Source organism: Rissa tridactyla, chromosome 4, assembly GCF_028500815.1.
Source record: "Rissa tridactyla isolate bRisTri1 chromosome 4, bRisTri1.patW.cur.20221130, whole genome shotgun sequence".
In the NCBI taxonomy this organism is placed as follows: Eukaryota; Metazoa; Chordata; class Aves; order Charadriiformes; family Laridae; genus Rissa; species Rissa tridactyla.
In genome coordinates, this window is record NC_071469.1 from 65,931,731 (window position 1) to 65,953,510 (window position 21,780).

At 39.7% G+C, this 21,780-nt stretch overlaps 1 protein-coding gene across 6 annotated transcripts; it reads right to left on the bottom strand.

Annotated features, from left to right (window-relative positions):
• Nucleotides 1-98: 98 nt before the first annotated feature.
• Nucleotides 99-16,307, bottom strand: PCNX4 (pecanex 4). Of its 6 annotated transcripts, none has more exons than XM_054198946.1 (13): nt 16,094-16,307; nt 15,330-15,383; nt 13,319-13,369; nt 11,896-12,622; nt 10,095-10,274; nt 9,489-10,003; nt 8,547-8,647; nt 8,276-8,398; nt 7,654-8,017; nt 4,886-4,989; nt 3,399-4,429; nt 2,652-2,838; nt 100-2,288 (listed from the first exon to the last, which is right to left on the bottom strand). In XM_054198946.1, exons 4-13 carry the CDS (start codon nt 12,582-12,584, stop codon nt 2,037-2,039), a joined length of 3,546 nt encoding a protein of 1,181 aa, XP_054054921.1. In that variant the 5' UTR covers nt 12,585-12,622; nt 13,319-13,369; nt 15,330-15,383; nt 16,094-16,307; the 3' UTR covers nt 100-2,036. The 6 variants fall into 6 exon arrangements, with proteins under 6 accessions (XP_054054923.1, XP_054054921.1, XP_054054918.1 ...); XM_054198943.1 differs by having other exon boundaries at nt 15,330-15,744; XM_054198945.1 differs by lacking the exon at nt 15,330-15,383.
• Between the last annotated feature and the right edge of the window lie 5,473 nt (nt 16,308-21,780).

Consider the following 21,780-nt stretch of genomic DNA (forward strand, 5'->3'; position numbering starts at 1 on the left):
GGATTTTACAGCGCGTTAGAGCCCAGCTCCACATTCCTGTCCACAAACAGGAATTCTGCACATCAGTAATTCTGTTCCTCCATCTGGTACCAATCAGGATCTCTTGCTGGGACACCAGGGCTGGTTACCAGCAGCGCTTTTCAAGAAGACTTGACAGCAGATGGAGAGAACCAGAGGAAAGGAAGAGAAAACGATCACAGCGCTCTCATTTTTTCCTCAAATGGTTTATTCAGTTTACAGAAGACAAAGAATGAGGGCAGAAATTATAACCATCTTCAAATAAAAGACTGCTGCAAAAAAAAAGGTAAGTAAGTTTTCTGTGACCATACAGAAGACAAGTAGTAAGAGGCTTACAATAAGGCAGGGAGGTTTAATTAGATTTAGGAAAAACCCCAGACTTTCCAACTGCTGCAAGAACAGCAAAGAACTGGAGCAAACTACTTGACAAGTTCATGATACTCCTGGTATTGAAAGTTTTAGATCAGATTAAACTTGCCAGTAGTTCATTTTGAGAGGGAGATGAAGCAGGTTCTCTCTAAAAGCCCCTTCCAGCTCAATTTCCATCACTATTGCCAGGCACAGTTCATGGCCAAGCAATGGGATTTTAGGTTAGTGGCAGTTTATTATTCATGCTCCCACACACCAATCACCACCTAAAAAGCTGCTTACAACAACGTTCTGTGCGAATTCCATCCTGTACATTAAAGCATTATACCATGGAGTTTGACAGGTGTTTCCTTTCCACTTCTGAATTCCACCCCAAGGTTTGCATATTTTTTTTAAAAAACATTTATGGTCACAGATCAAAAGAAATGGCTAATAGCCAAGTAATAAGCATGCTCCAAATTATACAACACTGGGTGTTCTAAACTAGTACTAATTCAGTTACGGAGCAGATCTGATTTAAATTGATTCTACAGGTTAAAGAAAGATAATAACCTACACCCTGCTTGGCCTACGCCAGCAGTAACCACCCTGTAACTACTGATCTACAGAGAAGACATGTTGATGTGCTAAAGACGGGCGGTAACGAACAGGATAAACAAGCCACTAGAGAGAGGAGCCAGACCTGTCTTCGAGGAGACCTGTAATATTGCAAACCGATTGCCAAATTCCGTTCTAACCTCTGGTACGGCTAAAAAAAAAAAAAAAAATTAATTCTGGCACAGACAGCTGGATTCTGCCCCCCCATCATCAGGCTCTCACTGTATTTGTGGAAGACTGGTTAGTGACACAGACGTAGGTTGCAAAAAAAATTCACATATATTTTTATATATATAAAAATACATGGATATTGGGAGAAGGAAATAAAGTTAATCCATTTGAACTTAAATTCCTTCTCTCCCCTAATTACACGTTTATTTCATCAGTAGGTCACACAGGTTTTTAATGTGTCAGAATGCACAGTTTTATTCTCTTTGCCCCAAAACGAGTACTTTGGTAAAAATCGTCCCTTGCAACTTACTTTGTTAAAGCATGGCTGATACTACAACTAAGGAAGATCAGCTAAAGTCTTATATTTTAACAATTCAGTCCAATATAAAATTGCCAGAATAAAAAAAAAAAATCATATAAATAGTTGTATGTACACTTTGGTTACCAACTCTATGGTTGACGGTACTACAGGGAGCTGTAACCTGACTGTCAGTGCAAGTCACCTGTCCAACTATTAAAAAGAGAAAAACAAACATAAAAAAAAATCAGAATGCACCAAAAATCGTTAATGATCAGAATTATGCTGCTCTTCTCTAAACTGGAGAAGAGAATTTCAGCATCTCCTGGCTTGTCAGCCACACAGGCAATGGTGTCTCACGTGTTCCAGCAGCAAGAAAACAGTTCAAAACTTCCTGCCTGCTGAAGGTTCTGTCTAGCACCATTTCCATGCAAATTATGTATGCTGGCCTGGCACTGCCATCCAACACCACTTTGAGAGTAAAATCTTATTTGTAGTGTATAAATGTAGCGTGAACATTTGATTCCCAACATGCAGATGAGAAAATAGAAAGTAATAACAATAAAAAAGTGCTACAGACGTTCTAGAATAAAGGCAAATGCAGAAGTTCAGAAGAATAAATGGGGTAGCCAAGAGGCGGGTCTGCAGCTTGCACAGTAAGGTTTCGCAGAAGAACGGGGTGTGCCTGGATGCTGTAACGTTCTTCATCATCATTTGTAGCATACAGCAGCTCCCAGGACAGATTTGCCCACTGACCTCGGACAGCTTCATCATTAAGTTTTCCCACTTGTACTAAGAGTTCCTGAAGAGTGAGGACTCGCCCAGTGTAAATTCCCTTTAAGAACAAACAGATCAAAGTGTTCAGTACAGTCTCTGAGCATTTTAGTTACAAAGCACGAAATCAAGCTGTGGGGCTACACGCTATGGGTATGGTCCCTTTAAAAATGGCAGAGTGTATAAACTAGCCTCCTCGGTTCAACATTTCCATCTAGGAAGACAGTCAGGAAATATTGCTGCATCTAAAGAACAATGCGGTGTGATTTTCAGCAATAGCGATGTCAGCTCCTGTCTAGTACAAGCAAACTCTGGTTGCTCAGCCTTCATGTTTTGGAACGTAATTAAAAAGAAGGAAAAAAAAAAACCCAAACAGTGGAAAAGAAAAACTTTGAGCTCGCTTACTAGTAATTTTTCTTCTTACCATGTTTGGGTCGTGCCCCAGTGAAAAAAGGTATGGCTTTTCCTGAAGAACTGCTTGCTGCCACTCAAGATCCGATACCAGTCCAATGTACCAATCGTTTTCATATTCCTCCAGATAGTTAACCAGCTCTTTGAAGTTCTCAACTGGACCCAGGCTTGCTTTGTCAACCATAAGTTTAAACGTGTATCTGAAAGGTACAGAGCCACACAGTAAGTAGCGCAGCAAACGACAGGAGGAAAAAAGCCTCTTCAGGCTAGAAAAGGCAGAGAGGCACCATCAAGTGTTATCAGGCACCAGCAACTTTGGAAGTTATTGCTTGTCAGCTGAGTCACTGAGTCAAAAGTTAGTACGGGGATGCTTTTAGCTCACCCAGACGTAAAACACATTAGCTTAAACATCCTTCATTCACCTCAAACACTGTTACTGCTGCCTGATCATGGAAAGTGCAGAACATCTAACTCTATCGCAGTTCTCTTTACGGGGACAATGAAAATGGGTGGGTTTTACCCCACTTAACACAGCAGATTCCAGTGTTGGAGGCAGCTGTTGTGGGGAAGAAGGAAGCAACCTCCATATCACGGTCTTCGCTGCCTGGGGTTACAGGCAATATTTATGGAGGAAGAAGCTACAAATATATTTAAATGATACGGTTTTAACACAAACTACTCTTAGAGAAGTGATACTTTCTTTCAAAGTACAGGAGTCTTTATATAATTGTTATGATAGGAGGGAATATTTTTCTTTTACCTGAATGCTTTCAATGCAAGTTGGAATAGCTCCGGTTTGCCAGTTAGCCAGTCCAAACCAACAGACCACGGAATACCACCAGTGTACGCTCTGAACACGTGGCTCGGGGCAGGCACGGTGTTATCCAGTCCAAACAGACCAAAACAACACGACAATACTCCATGGATGTACAAGTCTTTCAAAGCTTTATCTTTCATAAGGTCTTCAAGTAAATTAGAAGGCTTTTCTTTCAGATGAAAGAAGTCCAGCTGACTCAAAATGAAGTGGTACCATTCTTCTGGAAACCTCTGCCTCATTTCATTGACTTTGGAAGTAGGCACTGGGGCTGTTCTCCATTCCTCAGGAATGCTCAATAGCTCCGAGTAAGAGCAACTAAATGCAACCTTAGGTAAAATTTCTTGCTGTTTCCCTTTGTCTACAGCAGGAAGCCCAAGCACAACAGCCCTGTATAGCTTATCTTCTGGTGACATTTCTTGTGGGCTGTCTTGGCTCTGTGTTTCTACAGATCCTGGAATAGACAGATGTACTTTTGGTGTAGTTCCCCACTGCCGAGGTTCTTTTCTGTCTTTCATTCTGGGTTCAAGATCAAAAATGTCACTATCATCAGTCCAGTCCTCAATTGTATCAACGCTAAAACTATCTTCTTCCCTCAGAGGCCTAGATCTTTCTATTGCACAGCTATGCTGATTTTCTGGAAATGATCCTTTTTTGTTCTCGTCAGCATTGCCCAGGCTTTCCCATGTTTTCGATTTTTTATAACAATACTGGACAAGCATCCAGACAAGAACTTTAACGAAATCATCTTTCAGATGCTTTAAATTCTCATGAGAGTCAATTATTCCAGATAACACATTTTTGGCATCGGAATACAGCCGCACAGGTAGAACAGTACAAGGAGTCAAAATGTGTCCAAAATAGTGATTAGGAGAGAGAATCTTTGTCTGCTCCTGATGTTCGAAGGCCGTTTCAAAAATTTCATCAACTCTGTGAGCTTCAGCAGCATGACAGGATGTTTCCTGCAATTCTAGCCCCTAAAACCAAATTGTTTTCATTTATGCTTTAGTCTTCACCAGTACGTATCCTTAAATGATAGCAAGCTGTTTTCTCACAAACAAAATTCTTCCGAACAAGTAAAGGTACATTCCATTGTCAATATTTCCACAACTCGACCTACAAATCTAACTAGAAATAATAGTAATAGCAAGGCACTCACTACAATATTAGACACAGATCTGTGTCTTAAAAAAATAAATCTTTGCCTCATACAGATCTTATGAGACAGCTTATTAAAGATGTGTCACAAGCTAGATAATAAAAAAAATTCACATCTGCTAAGCACATCAGTTGCAAGACTAGTTAATATAGCAATAACACTCAGCTTAAAAAAATGACCGTAACATCAGGCAGTTACATTGCTGAAATATTATGCAGAAAAATGTTTGCATGATATCAAAACATTAATATGTCAGCCCTCGGCATGCAGTTACCTTAATGTTAACACCACAGTATGTGAAGCCTTTTTCCAGTACCAATATCCACATCAGTCTATCTTGAAAACGGCACAAGTAATGTGATCCAGGTAGAGAGAGACCTAGACAAGAAAAATCCAAAACAAAAACTATGGTATTATTGTAGCATTATATTGGTGAAAACCTGCAGAATTCAACTGCAAACACAAAATATTTCTGCATCAACATCAAAAATCAGTTAAAACTGGCTACCTAGTACCCTAGAATCTTAAAGGAATAGCTGCAAAGCTAGATCTTGAAATTGTAGTGGTATCTTTGAAAAAGCTGTGAAAATCTGGGAAATCCTCAGAGAGCTGCAGGACTACAACATTCACACTGGACCAGGGTTAAGCAACCCCACCCTCAATTCCCTTTGTAGACATGACTTTCATGATTAGAGATAATCTTTGGCTGTATTTCCAAGCGCACAGTTCCCACTGATGTCACCTGGAGATCTAAAATTGTTATGATTGCTGAATACATTAAAGAATTGTCATCTAGCACATGAGTACCTTAATGCCGCTATTTGCTGTGGAGCATGAAGTTTATTTGTTATGGGAGAAATAAAAAATGTAACTTAACAGGATTTGTTACTTACACTACCAGGTCCTACATTGACTTATCTGTATTCCAGAATGATTAGAAAATATCCCTTAGGATGCGAAACCCAGAGTGTAAACAATTCTGCTAAAGTGTTAGCTTACAAATGACGTAATATCACACCCATTCTACAGATACATAAAGATCTACATTTTCAAGAGCACCTGCTCATCTTTAAAGATTTTTGAATCGGTATTGTACATGTTGAACACTAACAGCAGACACAGCAGAAATCATCTGTAGTGTTTCTGAAATACCTCTGCGTGTATGTGTAATAAATCGGATCCCACTGTCTTTAAGTTTGACATCACCAAAAATACAGCCCCACAAAATAAACTGGAATTTGAAAATCACGTCCTGAACAACCTCAGATCACACATCAAAGTATTAGTACTCAAAAATCCCACAATCTGGCTGTCACTGTAAAAATTAGATGACACTTATGGCCAATAAAAAGGTACTTTTTCTCTCTTCTACCTATTTAACAAAAAGCACAATGTCAGACTTCCTATCAACTGGTGGTTATACTGTATTTCTTTTAAGTTATAGCTTACTGTCAACTTCTCCAGGCATGACGTTTGCTGCCAGTTTATGACCTGCTTCTGCTCTCACTCACGTCCAAGTGATCACTCACTTGCACAGCGAATTTTAGTTTTAGAATGTTGTAAGATGGAATCAGTGAAACCAACCATTAAGCTGTAGTTAAAATTTTAGTAACCTTTCTATTCCACTGAGCTAATGAAGTGCATTTTCTTGCTAACACTTTGCAAAGATTTTAATTCTTTTCTTGCTAGCTGTTAAAGCTCCTTTACATAGAAAAAAGTATGGTTTTAAATTAAAATAGAGACACACAAAGTGGTACCTCTTCATTTTGAACTCATCTGAGAACATCACATTTTTTCTTGCTTGAAGACATTAATTCAAAGATTTTCATATTAAAGAAGAGACTTTTTCTCCCCTTCAAGGCTCATGTTTAAATTATTTAACCCGAGGCATACCTGCCACCACAGTCATGACGGCAGTGGGGAAATACATATCTATCTCTATAATATGTACAGATAGATATGACAGATAGATATATTTATATCTGTCTGTTATTTATTATATATATAAAAAAACCCATACATAGGCTGATGAAGTAGGCAAACTGAAGTGGTTCTCCTCTTTAGAGGAAAAAAGCTTCCTAATTTTATTTTTTTAATACCTCTCTACACCAGTACTAAAACTGCAGCAAATGTAAAGCACTTCCATATAGTCTTCAGAAAAGCATGATTAAGGTTAACTTCCACTGTCTTCAAATATTAGTCCATTTTTTCTAGTCATAAGCCGTTTTCCAAGAGGTTCATGTAAATATTTGCCTCTTGTCTAAGGGCAACAATCTTTTGATTATTTAGGTTACACAAAGAGTGTTTCTCAAGAAAACGAGCTTGCAATTTTAACAGTTATTCTATCTCCAGCTGGGAAAAAGACTCTGCATTTCTTCACCTCTGTTTATATAATTCTGTGAAATACCCATCATGACATCTTTCATAGGCTTTAAGACAAGAAGTCCCATTACAACTCTACCCTAACAAGATGTGACATTAAGTCTTATCAACTGGTTCAGTTCTCAACTGCTTACTGCTAGTTAGGCTACATCACGTATTTTACAGACATCCAGTCCATATTCACCATACCTCAAGAACACAGCCAAATTAGCAAAATCACCTTCTGGTGAGTAATGGGATTGATGCAGAGAAAGACACATATATACACAACCACAAAGAACAGTCTGACATACCACCTCCTCTCTACTGTCAAGAGAGCTCTATTTATTGCCTCCAATTAGGTGCCATGAATGCATACCATCCTCTTTTGTTTAGTATAAAAGGATTAGGATTGATACTGTTTCATCGCCATTTAGTTTCTCCTTATTTTAAGGATAACAAACCACAATTATTTTCTTACAAGAACGTAACAAGTAGAGATGTACAAGAAGGATAAAAGTAATCACTTTTTCCCCGATTGAACAGTCTCTGAATGTCAGATTTAACCTACACCATGAAATGTGGTTTAAATCAGATGCTATGATTCTTCTGTTCTCCAGCAAAATCATGTCTCCTAAAATATTTAGTTGTGTTCCTTCACAGTGTTGCCAGCACACCTACCTAGGCTACCGGCTGCTAGTGCAGACTGCAGAGCAACAGCCAGACTTGGAACCATCTGCTGGTAGTACACGGTATCGGAGCAAACACAAGCTGTAGCACCCACAGGTCCTGGCCAGCTTCGGATAGGCCTAGGAAACCCAATCAAAAATACCGGTAGCGTGAAGAGCGGCAGCAAGGGAGAAGAAAGGAGCGCAGAGACAGCGATGAAGGTCAGCAGGATCGGGAAGAAAACGACATTGAGTGTGACTAAAGTGGCAGTAGATTTGCGACGCTGTTTTTTCTCTGTCCATGATGTCAAAACAATAGCTATGGCAAACTGTAACTTTGAGACAAACTGAAGCAGTCGATCCCGTAGGATACCAACCTGCAAGATACATACAAGCAGCATGTTTATTTGTGTCCTGTATCGTATCATATTCAGCACTGGCAAAGCTGCCTTATCTACAATTTTAAGAAAATGAAGCGTTATCATCATTGACTGGTATTAGAGTGCATATCTTAGTACAGTTTTTCAGCCTCTGTTTGCTAGGTCCCGAATTCTGTAATTCTCTAATAGGGGAAGGCAAGGAAACAAAGACTTTAAGTAGCAACTATCTGCTTAAATTTACAACATGACAATTACCAGCAGGAGTCTGATTCCTGTATCAAGGCTCTTGTTCCACCAGAGGTCTGGATTTAACACCAACATTTGTGCTACTGACACAACTACTATGTCCAGTAGGGCATTTTCTGTATTCTGCCAGACCTAAAATAGAGGTATGTTAGACATACATTTAAAAATGTATTTTTCTGTCTCTGCTTTCATGACCTGGAATATTTCTTCCAAGTCACCTTAATACTCAAATCATGTAGAAGAGAATTTCTTAGGCTAACATATTTAAAATTCAAATTACCATCCTAAATATTCTTGTGAATCCAATGCAAACAGACACAGAATGAAGATTTTGTAGCGAACGGTCTAGTGACAGGAATGCTATCATAGCAAACGGGGACACTGTAATTGAAATAAGAGAATCATTTATTTCCTTTCAAAAACATAATTAAAATCTACAGAGGTAAGCAGTTTTATCGCAGAATGGAAATCTTGGTGTAAAGAGAACTCTTTCCTTCATTATTACAAATTCCTCTTTGTATTATGCTTCCAGGACATCAAACAGCGTATTTGCACTAATGGCCCAAGATGGCAAACATTTATGTCGATGCTTAGTTGTTACTTGCTATTACTTTTTTTTGTTTGTTTGTTTCCCCAACAGAATGGAAATATTCAAATAAGTAAAAATAAACATGGGAATAGCACTCATCAATCCACTTCCCCAAACTGATGCTTCTTTATGAAATTAAATAATTTAGATCAAATTTTGGTTCCCCAAAAGTAGATACATTTTCCCTAACCTACCACAAAAGAGACTGTTCTCTTTACTAGCAAGTTGTAAGAACTAAATATTTAGTCAGCTTGAAGACTCTCAACTCACTTTTGTTCCTCAGTATCTTTTAAAAAAAAATAAATCTAAAAGAGCCATTTTTTCAAAAGTGAGTACTGATTTTATAACCAAAATCCTTTAAAACACCTTGCCTTCTGAGCTGGACTTTTAGAAGGCTCAACTTTTTAGGTTTATCCCTAAAAAAAGAAATAAATAAAATCACTAATCACTTTCAGATATTCTGAACCAGTAATTTTGACCTCACTGCACAATTTAGCAAACATCAACAAATATTTCCATCAACTTGGATTTTCTTATTTCATTCATAGAACCTTGCACATACAGTAATTCTAGCGTTGTTTCAATCTTCCTACAAGCATCATCTAACAAACAACAGACAGTGCGTATTCCTACCTAGTGTTAGTAAAATCCTCCTGACAACACCAACTTTCATTAGCCTTCTTTGCTTCTCCATGAACACAGTCACAGTCCTGACATCCTTTGGATAAAAGGGGTTTCGGAAGATTCCAAACAAGTACACTCTCTGAATCTCTCTAAGAATCCATACAATTATAAGTAATATGATCAGAATGTAACTCACTATAGCCTGAGGACTGACTTTGGAAAACGATGAAAAGCCTGCAAATTGATGAAGCAGGCTGGCTTCTATGAGAGTAAACGTCAATACAGTCAAATAAAAAATAAATTCCCTCCACCCAAATTGTATTCTAAGACCTCTGTGCATATTTTTAAATTTGCTGGAGGTTACATGGCTTATCATGGTGTGTTTGAAGGCAAAACCAATCTCGCTTAGGTTAAGACTCAGTATGAACCCAAATCCAGTCATGAAGAGGACCACACCGAGAGTGCTGGGAATGAAATACGATGCTATTGCTGTTCCAGCAGAAATGAGAAACATTACTAATAACCTGTGAAGGAGAAAATAAAAAAGATTTGCTTGAAAAGAAAAAGGTTATAAACGATATTGATATATTTTACAATTATATAAACAAGGTTTACTTTGTGTTACTTGACATAGGTGACCCTCCTAGTCCAAACTCCAACAGTTGTTCCATTCCCCACAGAAAAAGTGCGTCAAGCGGGGGCAGAATTCCCACTGCCCATAAGAACGGCAGAAAAAGAAATATGATGTGCAAGATCTGGTTTGTCTGTTCTAGAATGGGTGTGTTGACAGCAAACCTGGATAAAAGAATAAATGTATGTGAATTCTGTGAAGGAAAAGATAACTGATGTGTGGGAAGGCTTTTTAACTACTACAGCAAATCCAGAAACATAAACATTACAGATTCTATCTACAAAATATCAAAGGGTATCTTGTAAGAGGAAAAATAAGGACATAAATTTATGCTTGGGGCAGTAATACAGTAATTAGGATAATTTTTAATTCAAAAGATTTGAAGCCTTCAGATTACACAGATGAGTCAAGTGACATAACTATCCTAATTGTTTTGATACCATTGTGATAATACACTCAAGAAATACTTGTGCAAAAACAAAAGGCCCAGACCACAATTGTTGAACAAAAAAAATGCTAAGTATTTTTTTCAAAATTACAAAAGCAAAACCTTATGCAAGTCTAAGACTCAAGATGTAAGCATTAACACTGAAAGAACTGGCATGTTGCCTGTACACTAAGATATAAACTCTCTTTATGAATACAAAAAGTTATTTTCTACATTGCAGTATTAAAATCTTTTTGTAAAAATGCAAAAAATCGGTATTAGAAATCTGCATAAATTCTAAGCGATATATAGTTCGCCATGTAGCTAATTAACTTAAAGGTGGACTGCTAAGATATTTGGTTTCTCTCTACTTCTTAATAAATAAATAAGCCTCAAAGGAATTTTGTCAGGACTTTAAAGAACATCTGAATTTTCTCCTCAGGAAATTAGATAAAAGAATTTGGGATCCAAGACCACGTGTATAATTCTCATATCATAACTGAAGAGGCAACTCGGGCAAATCATTAACAAAGACATCTCAAAGCACAAAACTAATAAAATCAAACATGGTTTTTTAAAAACGCACTTGAAGTACCCCAAGCATAAAATATGTACATGTGACAAAGTGATATAAATATCACCTGACAGGGAGAAAGAATGCATAAAGTAAACGTAAAAGCATCTTGCTTTAAGAGATTCTACAAATACTTTAGCTAAGACATTCTTCGGAAAAGTGAAAATATAGAAGTCTCCTATTTGTAGGCTGATATAGTTATTTTGTATTACAAAAGCATTTAAAAATCCAAGTTCAAAATCCACATAATAGAGATATAGCAATGTTCACATTTGCTTATCCATTCATTAAAAACAAATTCATTGTGCTTTTTCTGCATGTAATTTATAACCCTCTGCAATCACTTTGCAGAGACTAAATTAGAAAATATTCTAGGATGAGATCTGGATATAAATCCAGTGCTCCTGAAGTTTGCGGTGCTTATGTCTATAATTCCAGGTCTGGAACATGTTTTTCGAAAACATGCTCTTTAAAAAAGGATGTTGATGCAAATGCTTTTGTACAAAAATACTGAAATTGACACTCGATGATAATTTTAGCTGTCCCTTACTTAGAAACGGCTCTTCCTAATTTACATAGAATGCTATAAAAATTTAAGAACAACCTTTTATGCACAGCGTAGAGCATCAATTTTTGCCATATACTCTTCTAGCTTCTTCCTTTGTAGTTCCTACAGTTGCTTAAAATCTCAAATCTTCCTCAGAAGAATCATTTCATCTTTCTCATTAAAAATATATATAGAATAACCATTAATTTAATTAACTAAATGCTGTATTATGTTTACCTGTGTGCAAGATCCACTGCAAAAAAGACAAAAATGTAGAAAGGTCTCATCAGAGCAGTGATTTCATAAGTATCCAGTGCTTGGAAAGTAGCTGTTTCAGTAGCTGTATTTATGATTAATGAATACTCTCCTATACATATAGTCACCCATCCAAATACAAAAATCATAACCGTTCCTCCAATGTTGCTATACAGCAAGGTTATTCTGTCTGGCAGCAAATACCAAGTTCCCAACCCACACAATGCCCCTGCCAGAAGGGAATGAAATACAGTGTTGATTATATACTTCTTGCCAGAAATAATAAATTTTACTGTCTCTGAACCTACACAGCTGGAAAATTCAAACTCATCTTCATCTGTTAGGGTATTCTGAATTTGTATTCTTTCTACTGTCACTGTTTTCTGTTTTGCATATAGATTTGTCATCTGAAGAACAAGTGCTGTAACAAACATCAGTCCTCCTGAAAGTGCTGCAGTATAGTAGTCTTTCATAACTCCTAACTGGTACAAAAGTGTTCCTACTCCTCCCCAAACCCATGGCATCAAGAAAAGAATAATCTGATTCACATATATGTAAGGAGGGGCACAATAGCCTAATTTAAACCGGGGACCTCCCAGCACAGTCTGTGGAAAGCGCTTCAAAAAGAACTCCTGTTTGTAATCATTCAGCAGAGGTACATCTGGACCCATTCTTATTACTCAGGAATGCTGGATGAATATCATTTTTCCTGTAAGAGAGAGAAAAAGAAAGAAACATTACTGAATCTGGAACTCAGAACTTATCCAGGGAATTCTTCGGTCCTGTTTTCATTTACTAAGTTACAGTGGAATTCTGACATGTTAGCATTAGTAGATATCATCCTAAGGCACCAACAGAATCTGCTAGAAACTAGCAAACACCTAAAGAAACTGCTAAGCAAACACTTAAAATGGAAAAACATTATTTATTTTAAAATAAAGAATATGTTCACGATCTGAAGCTTTCAAATAAAACATAGAATCAGTTCTTGGGAGATGGTAAAACCAACTCATCTCGACACCAGAACACCTTCCTAAAACTGATTTTTTTTTTCCCCATGCGGTCTGATTACAATCACTTCTTGCTACAGACCTCTAACTCAAATTAATCCTATAAAGCATCTTCATAAACAAACAGAAGAGTCAGTGATTTCACTGAATAGCCATATAAGTGCAAGGATACAGTCACACCAAGGTCCCTGTAAAAATCAAAGCCTTATGAAATAAACTAACTGTAAAAAAAAATAAAATTATTAGTATTGTTTTCCACATCAGCATTTTTACTGTCCTACACAGCCTAGTTGCAGAACAGGATCTCACTGTACTAAGCACTACACAAGATGTAAAGTAAACAGTTCACTTTCTGCTTCCTAAAACATATAAAATAAAAAAAATAAACACAATACTTGTGAGTTGTAGCAGAATCGGCATATATTCTTGTCTGTCAATGGAGAAAGCTGAAAAGAGGAAAAAAGATACCTGTAAACATTTACAATAAATCATCAAATTGAAATCAGATATGACCACTCATTTAGACATGATCAGGCAATGTAGAAGTAATGAATGTAAGAAGGTAACTATGATATTCAAATATAATTTTATGCTACTAGTCACAAAAGCAAGAATCCATGAATGACAGGTAGAAATACTCCAGCTAAGAAACAGGGTGATAAAACAGCACAAAAATGCAGTGCTAAAGCACTTCATTAATAATAATTCTTAAGAAAAGAGATGCTGGTATGCATTTGGAGTTGCACCAGTACTGAAATGCTAACTTTCTTCTACTGGACCTGTTTAATCTGATGAATACCTATTAGCCATCATTACTGATATATTAAAAATTAGACTTGCTGCCGTGGAGTTTCCAAACTACTGTGATCCCTTCTTTATACAATACTAAATGCTTTTAGGTGCTTCTGAGACCAATTTACTCCTTAATAAACAGTTATCAGTCACTTGACTGAAGGTAGATACTGGTCATCACACGACTAAGTTAGAAACAGTGCAAATGAGAGAGAATAAAGGCCATTTGTACGCATTACCACAACTGGAAATTTGCATTCAGGGTTCACGAAGTCCATACACTCCACAATGAAAAGCAGGACCCCACAGGCTCTGTAACTATTCTCCATGTAGGCTGTGGAATGGCTTTTTTTTTTTTTCTTACAAATTGGAATTTTTACACATAGAATACTGACTACGGAATATTGAAACCATAGAGTTTTTTTGGTCATACTGTTTCAAGCCATTGAAAGTTTCTTAAGGGAACAAGAGGGCAGCAGACAGCCCTAATGGAAAAGACACATGTTGACAATGGAGAGGGGAATTCATTCCAGTCAGCTCAGGAATTTGAAAATGTAACAGGGACACGCCCAACTAAAAACAAATTTCAATGTAATTAAAGAAAAAAATAATCACAATTCAGCCAGTGTCATTTAGAAAAAGAAACACTGCTTAGAGGGCTACATAGGCATGAAACTAAGTTGCTGTGGAAGTTACACATCATAGAAGATTCTTATGCACCTAAATGATACAAGCTGAGTTTTTAAAAGAGCTGTAGAACCATAAGGTACATACTTTTGGGCAGCTGTGGTTTTCTGCTCTAAGAAGGGCTATTTTTGTTTCCAGTTTGAGTCTGCATTTGTGTTTGTCGGTTTATATTGCTAACAAAATGTTAACAAAACATTCCTCTTACAGTTTCTGTGTAAACAATAGACATCTTTGTGTGAGACAAAAAAAAAATGTACATAAACAATATAGTTCTACTTGGTTACACTCCAAAACAAGCCATAAAAAGATGTGAATTTATTTATAAATGAAAATACTAAGACTGAAGGTCACAGACTATGGAAACAACACCCTCGACTATCCTCCTGGCTTCCAAATAGCCAGGTAGCACGTAAGGACTTCAAAAAGACACTCATGTGTCTTGTTATTTCTGTGCAAAGCCCTAGCAACAAGGCTCCCCACAAAAGTGAGTGTTTACAGGACCTGGCTTCAATATACATTCCTAACATACAGGACTGGCCCAACTTTGACAACTTGCTTGGTTACCCAAACAACCTGCACCACAACAGTTTGTCATCACCAGCAGTGATCCATGCAACTTCAGTACTATCATAACAAGGACGGTAAAAGGACTTTACCACCACAAAGTCATTTAACATGTTCCACTCCCCCCACCCAATATTCTCTCTGTCCTCATTATAAAAAGAAACAAAACAAATCTTGCTCAAATTCAGGCAGACATTCACAGGAGGGCATGAATTTTTGTCCAAACGACCATCATCCTTCACGTCCACTGACAGCAGATCAGCTCCGTTCAGTCTGGTTTTATTTCAAGCAATTAGAGGAGAAGAGGTGTACAGCTCTCAGCTGTCTAAGCTGCCAAAGCACATAAGGCTTAAGAATACTTACCTCAGTGGTCTTCGAGGTCTCTTCATGCAAGACTGAGTGATGGCTATAAACCACCTGCTAGCACAGGAGGGAGGAATGCCAGCGTGGGAGACACGGGGTGGGGTGGCTACGGACATCCCCTGCCCTGACACCGGCACCTCTACTCCATGGTTAAAGACTCAGCTGTGCCGCAGGCCAGCAGGGAGCCAGATGGAGCAGGCTGGGGGCCCTCTCCTCAACAGCATCCATGCCAACCCCTGGCACGACCAGGGGATGAAGCGTTTTAAGCCAATGGGCTCCAGCTATGGGAACAGCGTCCTGGGACCACTTTGGGAAGAGCCGCTGACCACCTCCTTCTCCAGACACCTCTGCACCTGACCAGATGGGCTTCCACCAGAGCCACCACACCTTCTACCCAGCCACCTCTCCTCCGGATCTTCTGCAGGAACGGAACTAATCAACTTAAGCGACCAAAAACAAAGCCTGTACTGTTTTTTACTCCTGAGGGGATGGGGAGGCCAGGCAGCCACCGGGCCCGCCGAGGCACGGCCGGTGGGGAGACTCAGGGGAAGGTAACGCCGGTCAGGCAGAGCCAGGCGCTGCTACCGCACCGCCGCCTCCCCGCTTCGGGGAGGCCGTGGCGCCTCTGCCTGCCTCGGTGAAGGGCTCCGCGGCTCCCGGATGCGGGGGGAAGCGGGCAGGTGGGTGCCTGCGCCCCTGCGGCAAACGGCCGGGGCCGGCGAGAGGCAGCCACGGTAAAGTGCCTCTGCGAGGCGGGAACCTACCTCTGGCCCAGGCTCGGAGTAGGTCAGGGGCTTTGCGGGAAGGGGGGAGAAGCGGAACGGGGCTGAGCCTGCGGTGGGAGGAGAAGAAAAGGGAGGAGGAGGATGGCGGAGCGCTCCCCCCTCCTCGCCCCAAGGCTGTCCTGAGGGAGCGTGAACAGCGCAGGCCGCAGCCGGCCGCTCCTCCCCGCCAGCAGAGCTCCTCCACCCCGGTGCTGCTGCTGTTAAGGACGGTGAAAAGGGGGAAGAAGGAGGCGGTGGCTAACAGCCGTGGTGACGCCCGGCCTCGCCGCGCTAGCCGCCCCCGCCCCGCCCCCTTTTCCCTCCCCTCGGTCGCCGCCATTTTGGCCGCCTGAGGCAGCCGGTGGCGTCGAGGCGCTGCGGGGGTCCCCGCCGCCGGCGGGAAATGGCTCCGGCCAGCGGAGTGGTAGCGGGTGGCTTCTCCAGGTGTTACCAAAGCATATCCCTGAAATGTTATCAGTAACTAGTGTCGAAAGGCCTTATGTGTATTCTCACGAATAATCAGGATTCTATCCTTGATTTATCAAGCATGAGCTAGTGAAAAGAACTCCTAATTAAGGGAGGCAAGTAGCATATCATTCTTGAGGAAGCACATCGAGCATAAGGACCTTGAGGATGGGACTAATCTACACATTTCGAGAAGTTTAGCCACCTTGGCAGGAAAGTGAAAGTTCTTAAGTGTCCTAAGCGGAACTACTTTCATTATAATACTAAAAATCACGCCCATAGGTCAAGAAGACCCTTGCCCAGGTGAAGACTCTTCCCTTGAGCATGCATGATAGCTATAACATGATGGTGTAATCATATGTAAATTACTAACCAATCAAGTATAGGTAGGAGGTACTAACACTATAATGATGATGTAAAATGTGTATAAAAATTGTGTGGAGAGTTCTGATGGGGGTGCATGACAGGGGGAGAGATCACCCGTGCACCCGGCGCCGTAAATAAACTACTGTCAGCTTTCTAAACTACAAACCTGGTTTAGAGAGTGATAATTCCGGTATGGATTTTGGTAACACGGGCGTCTCTTTGGCGGGGCTGGCACAAGAGCTGCAAGTGGCGGGCAAAGGCGAGGGGCTGACGGCCTTCCCGCGCCCCTGCGGCGGAGCTGCCACCAGCCCGGTGGCCCCTGGCCGCCCTGCCTGGCCACCCTGCCTGGCCGCGGTTCCCTCACCGCTATGGGTTTCTGCAGCTGTGCTTTCCACACATAACCATTGTCCTTCTGTTGGAAAACTAGGCATGAAGCATCTCGCTCCCTCTAGCTGTGGCCTGCCAGCAGGTTCCCGAAGCAAAGGAGAAGAGAGAAAGGGTGAAGAAAATCCCTCGGTCCGCAGAGGAGCCGTGGCAAGGCAGGCAGGGGCTCCCTGTGGCCACCATCGCCAGCCGTGAGCCAGGCCTTGCGCCTCCTGGGGCCCCTCTGTCTACATTGGTCCGTGTCCCCTCTGCTAGCAGCCTAGCTTCTCAAGGCTGGTCCCTCTTTAGCTGATGAATTCCTCACCCAGATGGCTTTGGTTTCCTCAAGTTTCTTTCTGTGCCTCTGAGAGGTGGCATGGAGGTGTCAAAGGTTGTTTTTTCATCACTTTTTTATTCGTTTCCATAATCTTCCCACATTAACAAAACTGCAAAACCAAACAAATTAGTCTGTTTCTTTAATTATTACAACATTTAACATTAACATTCAATAGGCAACGTTCTAGTATTACATTAAAACATTTAGCACAAATACTCAATCCACAGCATTCTGACATGATACTAAAACACTCAAACATTTCCTTAATCATGAATGTCAATGGTCTTTCTCTGCTTAACTAATTGGAGGTGAGAACACTGATTCTAGCCCCAGGTAGAGGAAAATGCATTCTCAGTTTTCTTTTAAGTTAAATAAATTTGAGCATTCACTGGCAAGTTGGAATGTAAATCCAAATACTGCAATACTTCAAATACTGCAATACTTCAGATACTGCAATACAACACTTCAAATTACACCCATTAAACATTGACAATATTTAATAGAGTGAGCATGCTTAATGTAATTTATACCTAATAAATCTAAAATTTATAACTCACTCTGTTCATTAGAGCACCAGGGCATGCATATGTCTACCTTAACATCTATGTTATAACAATCACCGTATAAATTCTTACAAACAGTTATATCCATTTTGATCTGAATCCCTAATAAAATTTAACACACAGGCATATGCTGAGAATTTTAGATAAACTAAAAGAATTACTGTAATCAATTTAATTCTTATCAGACGCATCAGAACCTTTTTGTTGGTCTGTTAATCTTTATTCTTCGGAGATAATAAAAAGGCTGTTAGATTGGGCTATCCAGTGTAAAACCTTGGAAATGCTAGCAAACAAAAACGTTCGTTTACTTTCACTGACTTTCTTTTAAATGAGGTTCAATGGTACAAATGATACTGAAGTCCAGCCTGCTGGAAGACAAATATCTCAAACAAACTGTCTGTTTTTCTCAGGATCCTTGACTTCGGATTTATTCACCTTGTCCTTCAAATGTTTCTGTTGCAATCCTATTCAAATAGAGTATTTTTATGTCTTACAGATATTCCAAGATAAATAGCATCTTTGTACAATTCACTAAAGGTCTGTAGCAGGGATTTACTCTTTGTTCACAAGTTTCATCCTGTACCAGTTCACTAATTCAGTTACAATTTTGTAAAGATGATGATTCTGTTCTGGAATATGTAAATCCTAAATAGCATTGGCAGGGGGGGAAGCAGACATTAGATTTATTTCTTTGCAAGTTTGGCTGCTTGTGTTTCAAAACTCAGAGAAGGCTTTTTGCCTGTCCTCATTTCCTATGATTTCTCCCTTGCTCAACAGAATAAATCACAATTTCAGTCAGTGCAAACTCCAAGCTACTTACTGGAGAAGGGAGCATACTAATTTATTTCTCTTAAGAGTTCTAAGAATTTTCTGGGTTAGATAAAATGTGCTAACAGAGTAAACTGTTCTAGGTAAATTCTGCCAACCTCCAGCTGTCTTTTGCAGGTTATCTCACAATGTGTAACTGCAAGCATGTGAACTATCCCACTGAAATTAATAGGACTCCTCATCTGCTTAAAATTAAGATATACATAAACTGTTTGCAGACTTGGGGCTTGGTTTCTGGCTTGCTTCTTTTTAGTTTGTGTTTGCTTCTTTTTAGTTTGTGAAAGGGCTCGTAGTCCCGACTCCCCAAATAATCGTTTTGCCTATTTCCGTATTTTTTAGGTTTACTTTGTTTAGAATGATGCATGCAGTAGCAAATATTTTTCTTACTCACCTTTCTTCTCTTTAAAGATAAACCCCAAAAATGATTTTTGTTTTGGAATGCATCTTTATACAATGATCAGAGTAGGAGAAACAGATGCGTTATTGCATTTACTGATCATTAAGGAAGACAGAGCTTGTAGGAAGATATTATTTTAAAGAGAATTAGTGCTAGGTAAAAAAAATGGTTACTTTCAAATCAGATCATGGAAGTTATTTATCCTCTTTTTCCTGATGCCCAAAGTTAATTATTGGTATATTGCGATCTGTAATCTGTCATTCCCAAGCAGGAGACGTCAGAGTGAAATCTGACTCCTCATTTTACTCAGGCTTTTTGTTCTGCATCCCATACCAGACCCATCTTGCATTTGTCTGTGTGGCTTTTTAGAAAGCTGCATGTGCTGGATGTATGTTATCCTGATGACGTTTCTGTGGCTCCCTTGGAATTAATGCCTTTTGACAATATGGCCTTAGGCTGGCAGAAAATATGACATACTAGGGAGCTTCCTTCTTTCTGGATGACTTTATCCCTTTAAAATAAACTTTATGAAAAAGTACCCCATTCTTACATGTGAAAGATACCTATTTTTTCCTGAAGGCAAAGGCTTTTGATGACAGTTCTGAACTACCATTAAGAGTTCAAGGGTAACATTCATCCATGTCATGAGTTTTATCAACTGAAGCATCAACTCCCATTCAGCTACCCTTCCTGTATGGCAGCTAAGCATGTATTTCAAATAATTTCAGACTTGATACCTAGATATTTATTATGACATTAAAGCAATATAAAAAGTATTTATCAGTTTAGTTTTGTGTGTAATATGGTTTGGATTTTATGAGAACCGTATTCTTCCAATATTGCGGCCAGTGAAGGATAAAACAGTCAGAGTTTGCAGGTTTCCTTTTAGTTTGTATAGAATATACTTAAAATCAGGAGCTGTGGGCTGAATTCCTTTTGTTGTTTAACAAAGAAAAGTTTTCCTTTTTTTTCCCTCCTTGTATTTAATGCTGAAAACCTCTTCATTGTGGAAGCAATGTAGTTAAATATTTTATGTTTTGGGAAAGACTCACTTGCCTTGGAAGTCTCTTTCAATTGCTGTGGTTTGAAAATCTATCACTGATCTGAGGAGAAAGGGACAGAGAAAGAATTACAAATTGCAAATCTGTGTACTACTAGAATCATAAGTGACAACCCGGGATTGACTATGGGATATTCTGCATCTTTAGTTTGACAGGCCATGCAGACTTCACAGTTGTCATTTATACCACAGTCTGTGGCCACACAGATGTGGTTATACATGGAGACAGATCATGTGCAAGACACTCCACTCCAGCGACACTAAACCTTTTACTGCTGGAGCTTAAGTTCAATTTGTAGCTGCCACAGCAGTATTAAAGTTTGTATTGTCTACATGTAAGGCAATGTACCCTATGTCCTTTTGCACTTCACCCAATTAAGAATGGTCATATTCACACGCGCTAGTTGTTAGACTAGGTTCAGATCTCTGTCATCAGGCATCCAACTTTGCAATCGCTTAAGAAAATATTCTTGACCGAAGAAATTAATTCAGAGCTCTAAGTGAGACATTTCGGCTTTGGGCAAGATGGGGAACAGAGTGAAGTAGGTGTCTCTGGAGGATAGTTTGGTGCTCACTAGGTGAAGAGCTGCTGATATTAGCCATTGTGAAACATCACTGCAGGAGCAGGTCTGAGCTGCTGTCTTAGTGCATCTGTTTTGTGGTTGTGCATAAAGTGCCTCTATCCACTTGGAGCGGTGACGCCCCTGGCAGGGCTGGTACCTGCTTAAGAAGGACCAAAAGTCAGCAGTATGATGCCAGGAACTGCCTTTTGTGAAGTAGGCTAGTGACCATCCGCCCTGGGAGGAAGGAGGCTGAGGATCTTCTTAGCCTTAAAGAGTCCAACTCACTGTGCCACTCCGTAAAAGATGTCCTAACCGTGAGGCTGCAGACAAGACTATGAAAGAGGCATTATCTACTATTGTAGTAAAATCAGACTAGAGAGGGACCCTGGTCCCATCACCCAAGGATGAGTATTTCCCTTGTGTGCCTGACTTAAAGTATTAAGTAGTCCTTACCTGTTGCTTCTAATTATGTCTTCAGAAAAGTAGACCAGTGACAGAAGATCTCAATGTGAAGATTCTCACTTGAAATCTCCACATTATTGAGGAGTTCGGCTATGGTGTCTTGGTATATACCAGAATCATCACTTGCTCCTACAGCGTTACAGACCATCAGGTCTGCTGATGAATCTCCCACACGGAGAAGAGATCCACTGCCAGCCATCAAAATGCTTCCCAGGAGCAGAGCTGGCCCTTCAGAGATCTTCTGTGTGGCAGTATTGGATAGGATGCTTAGACAGTAAAGGAA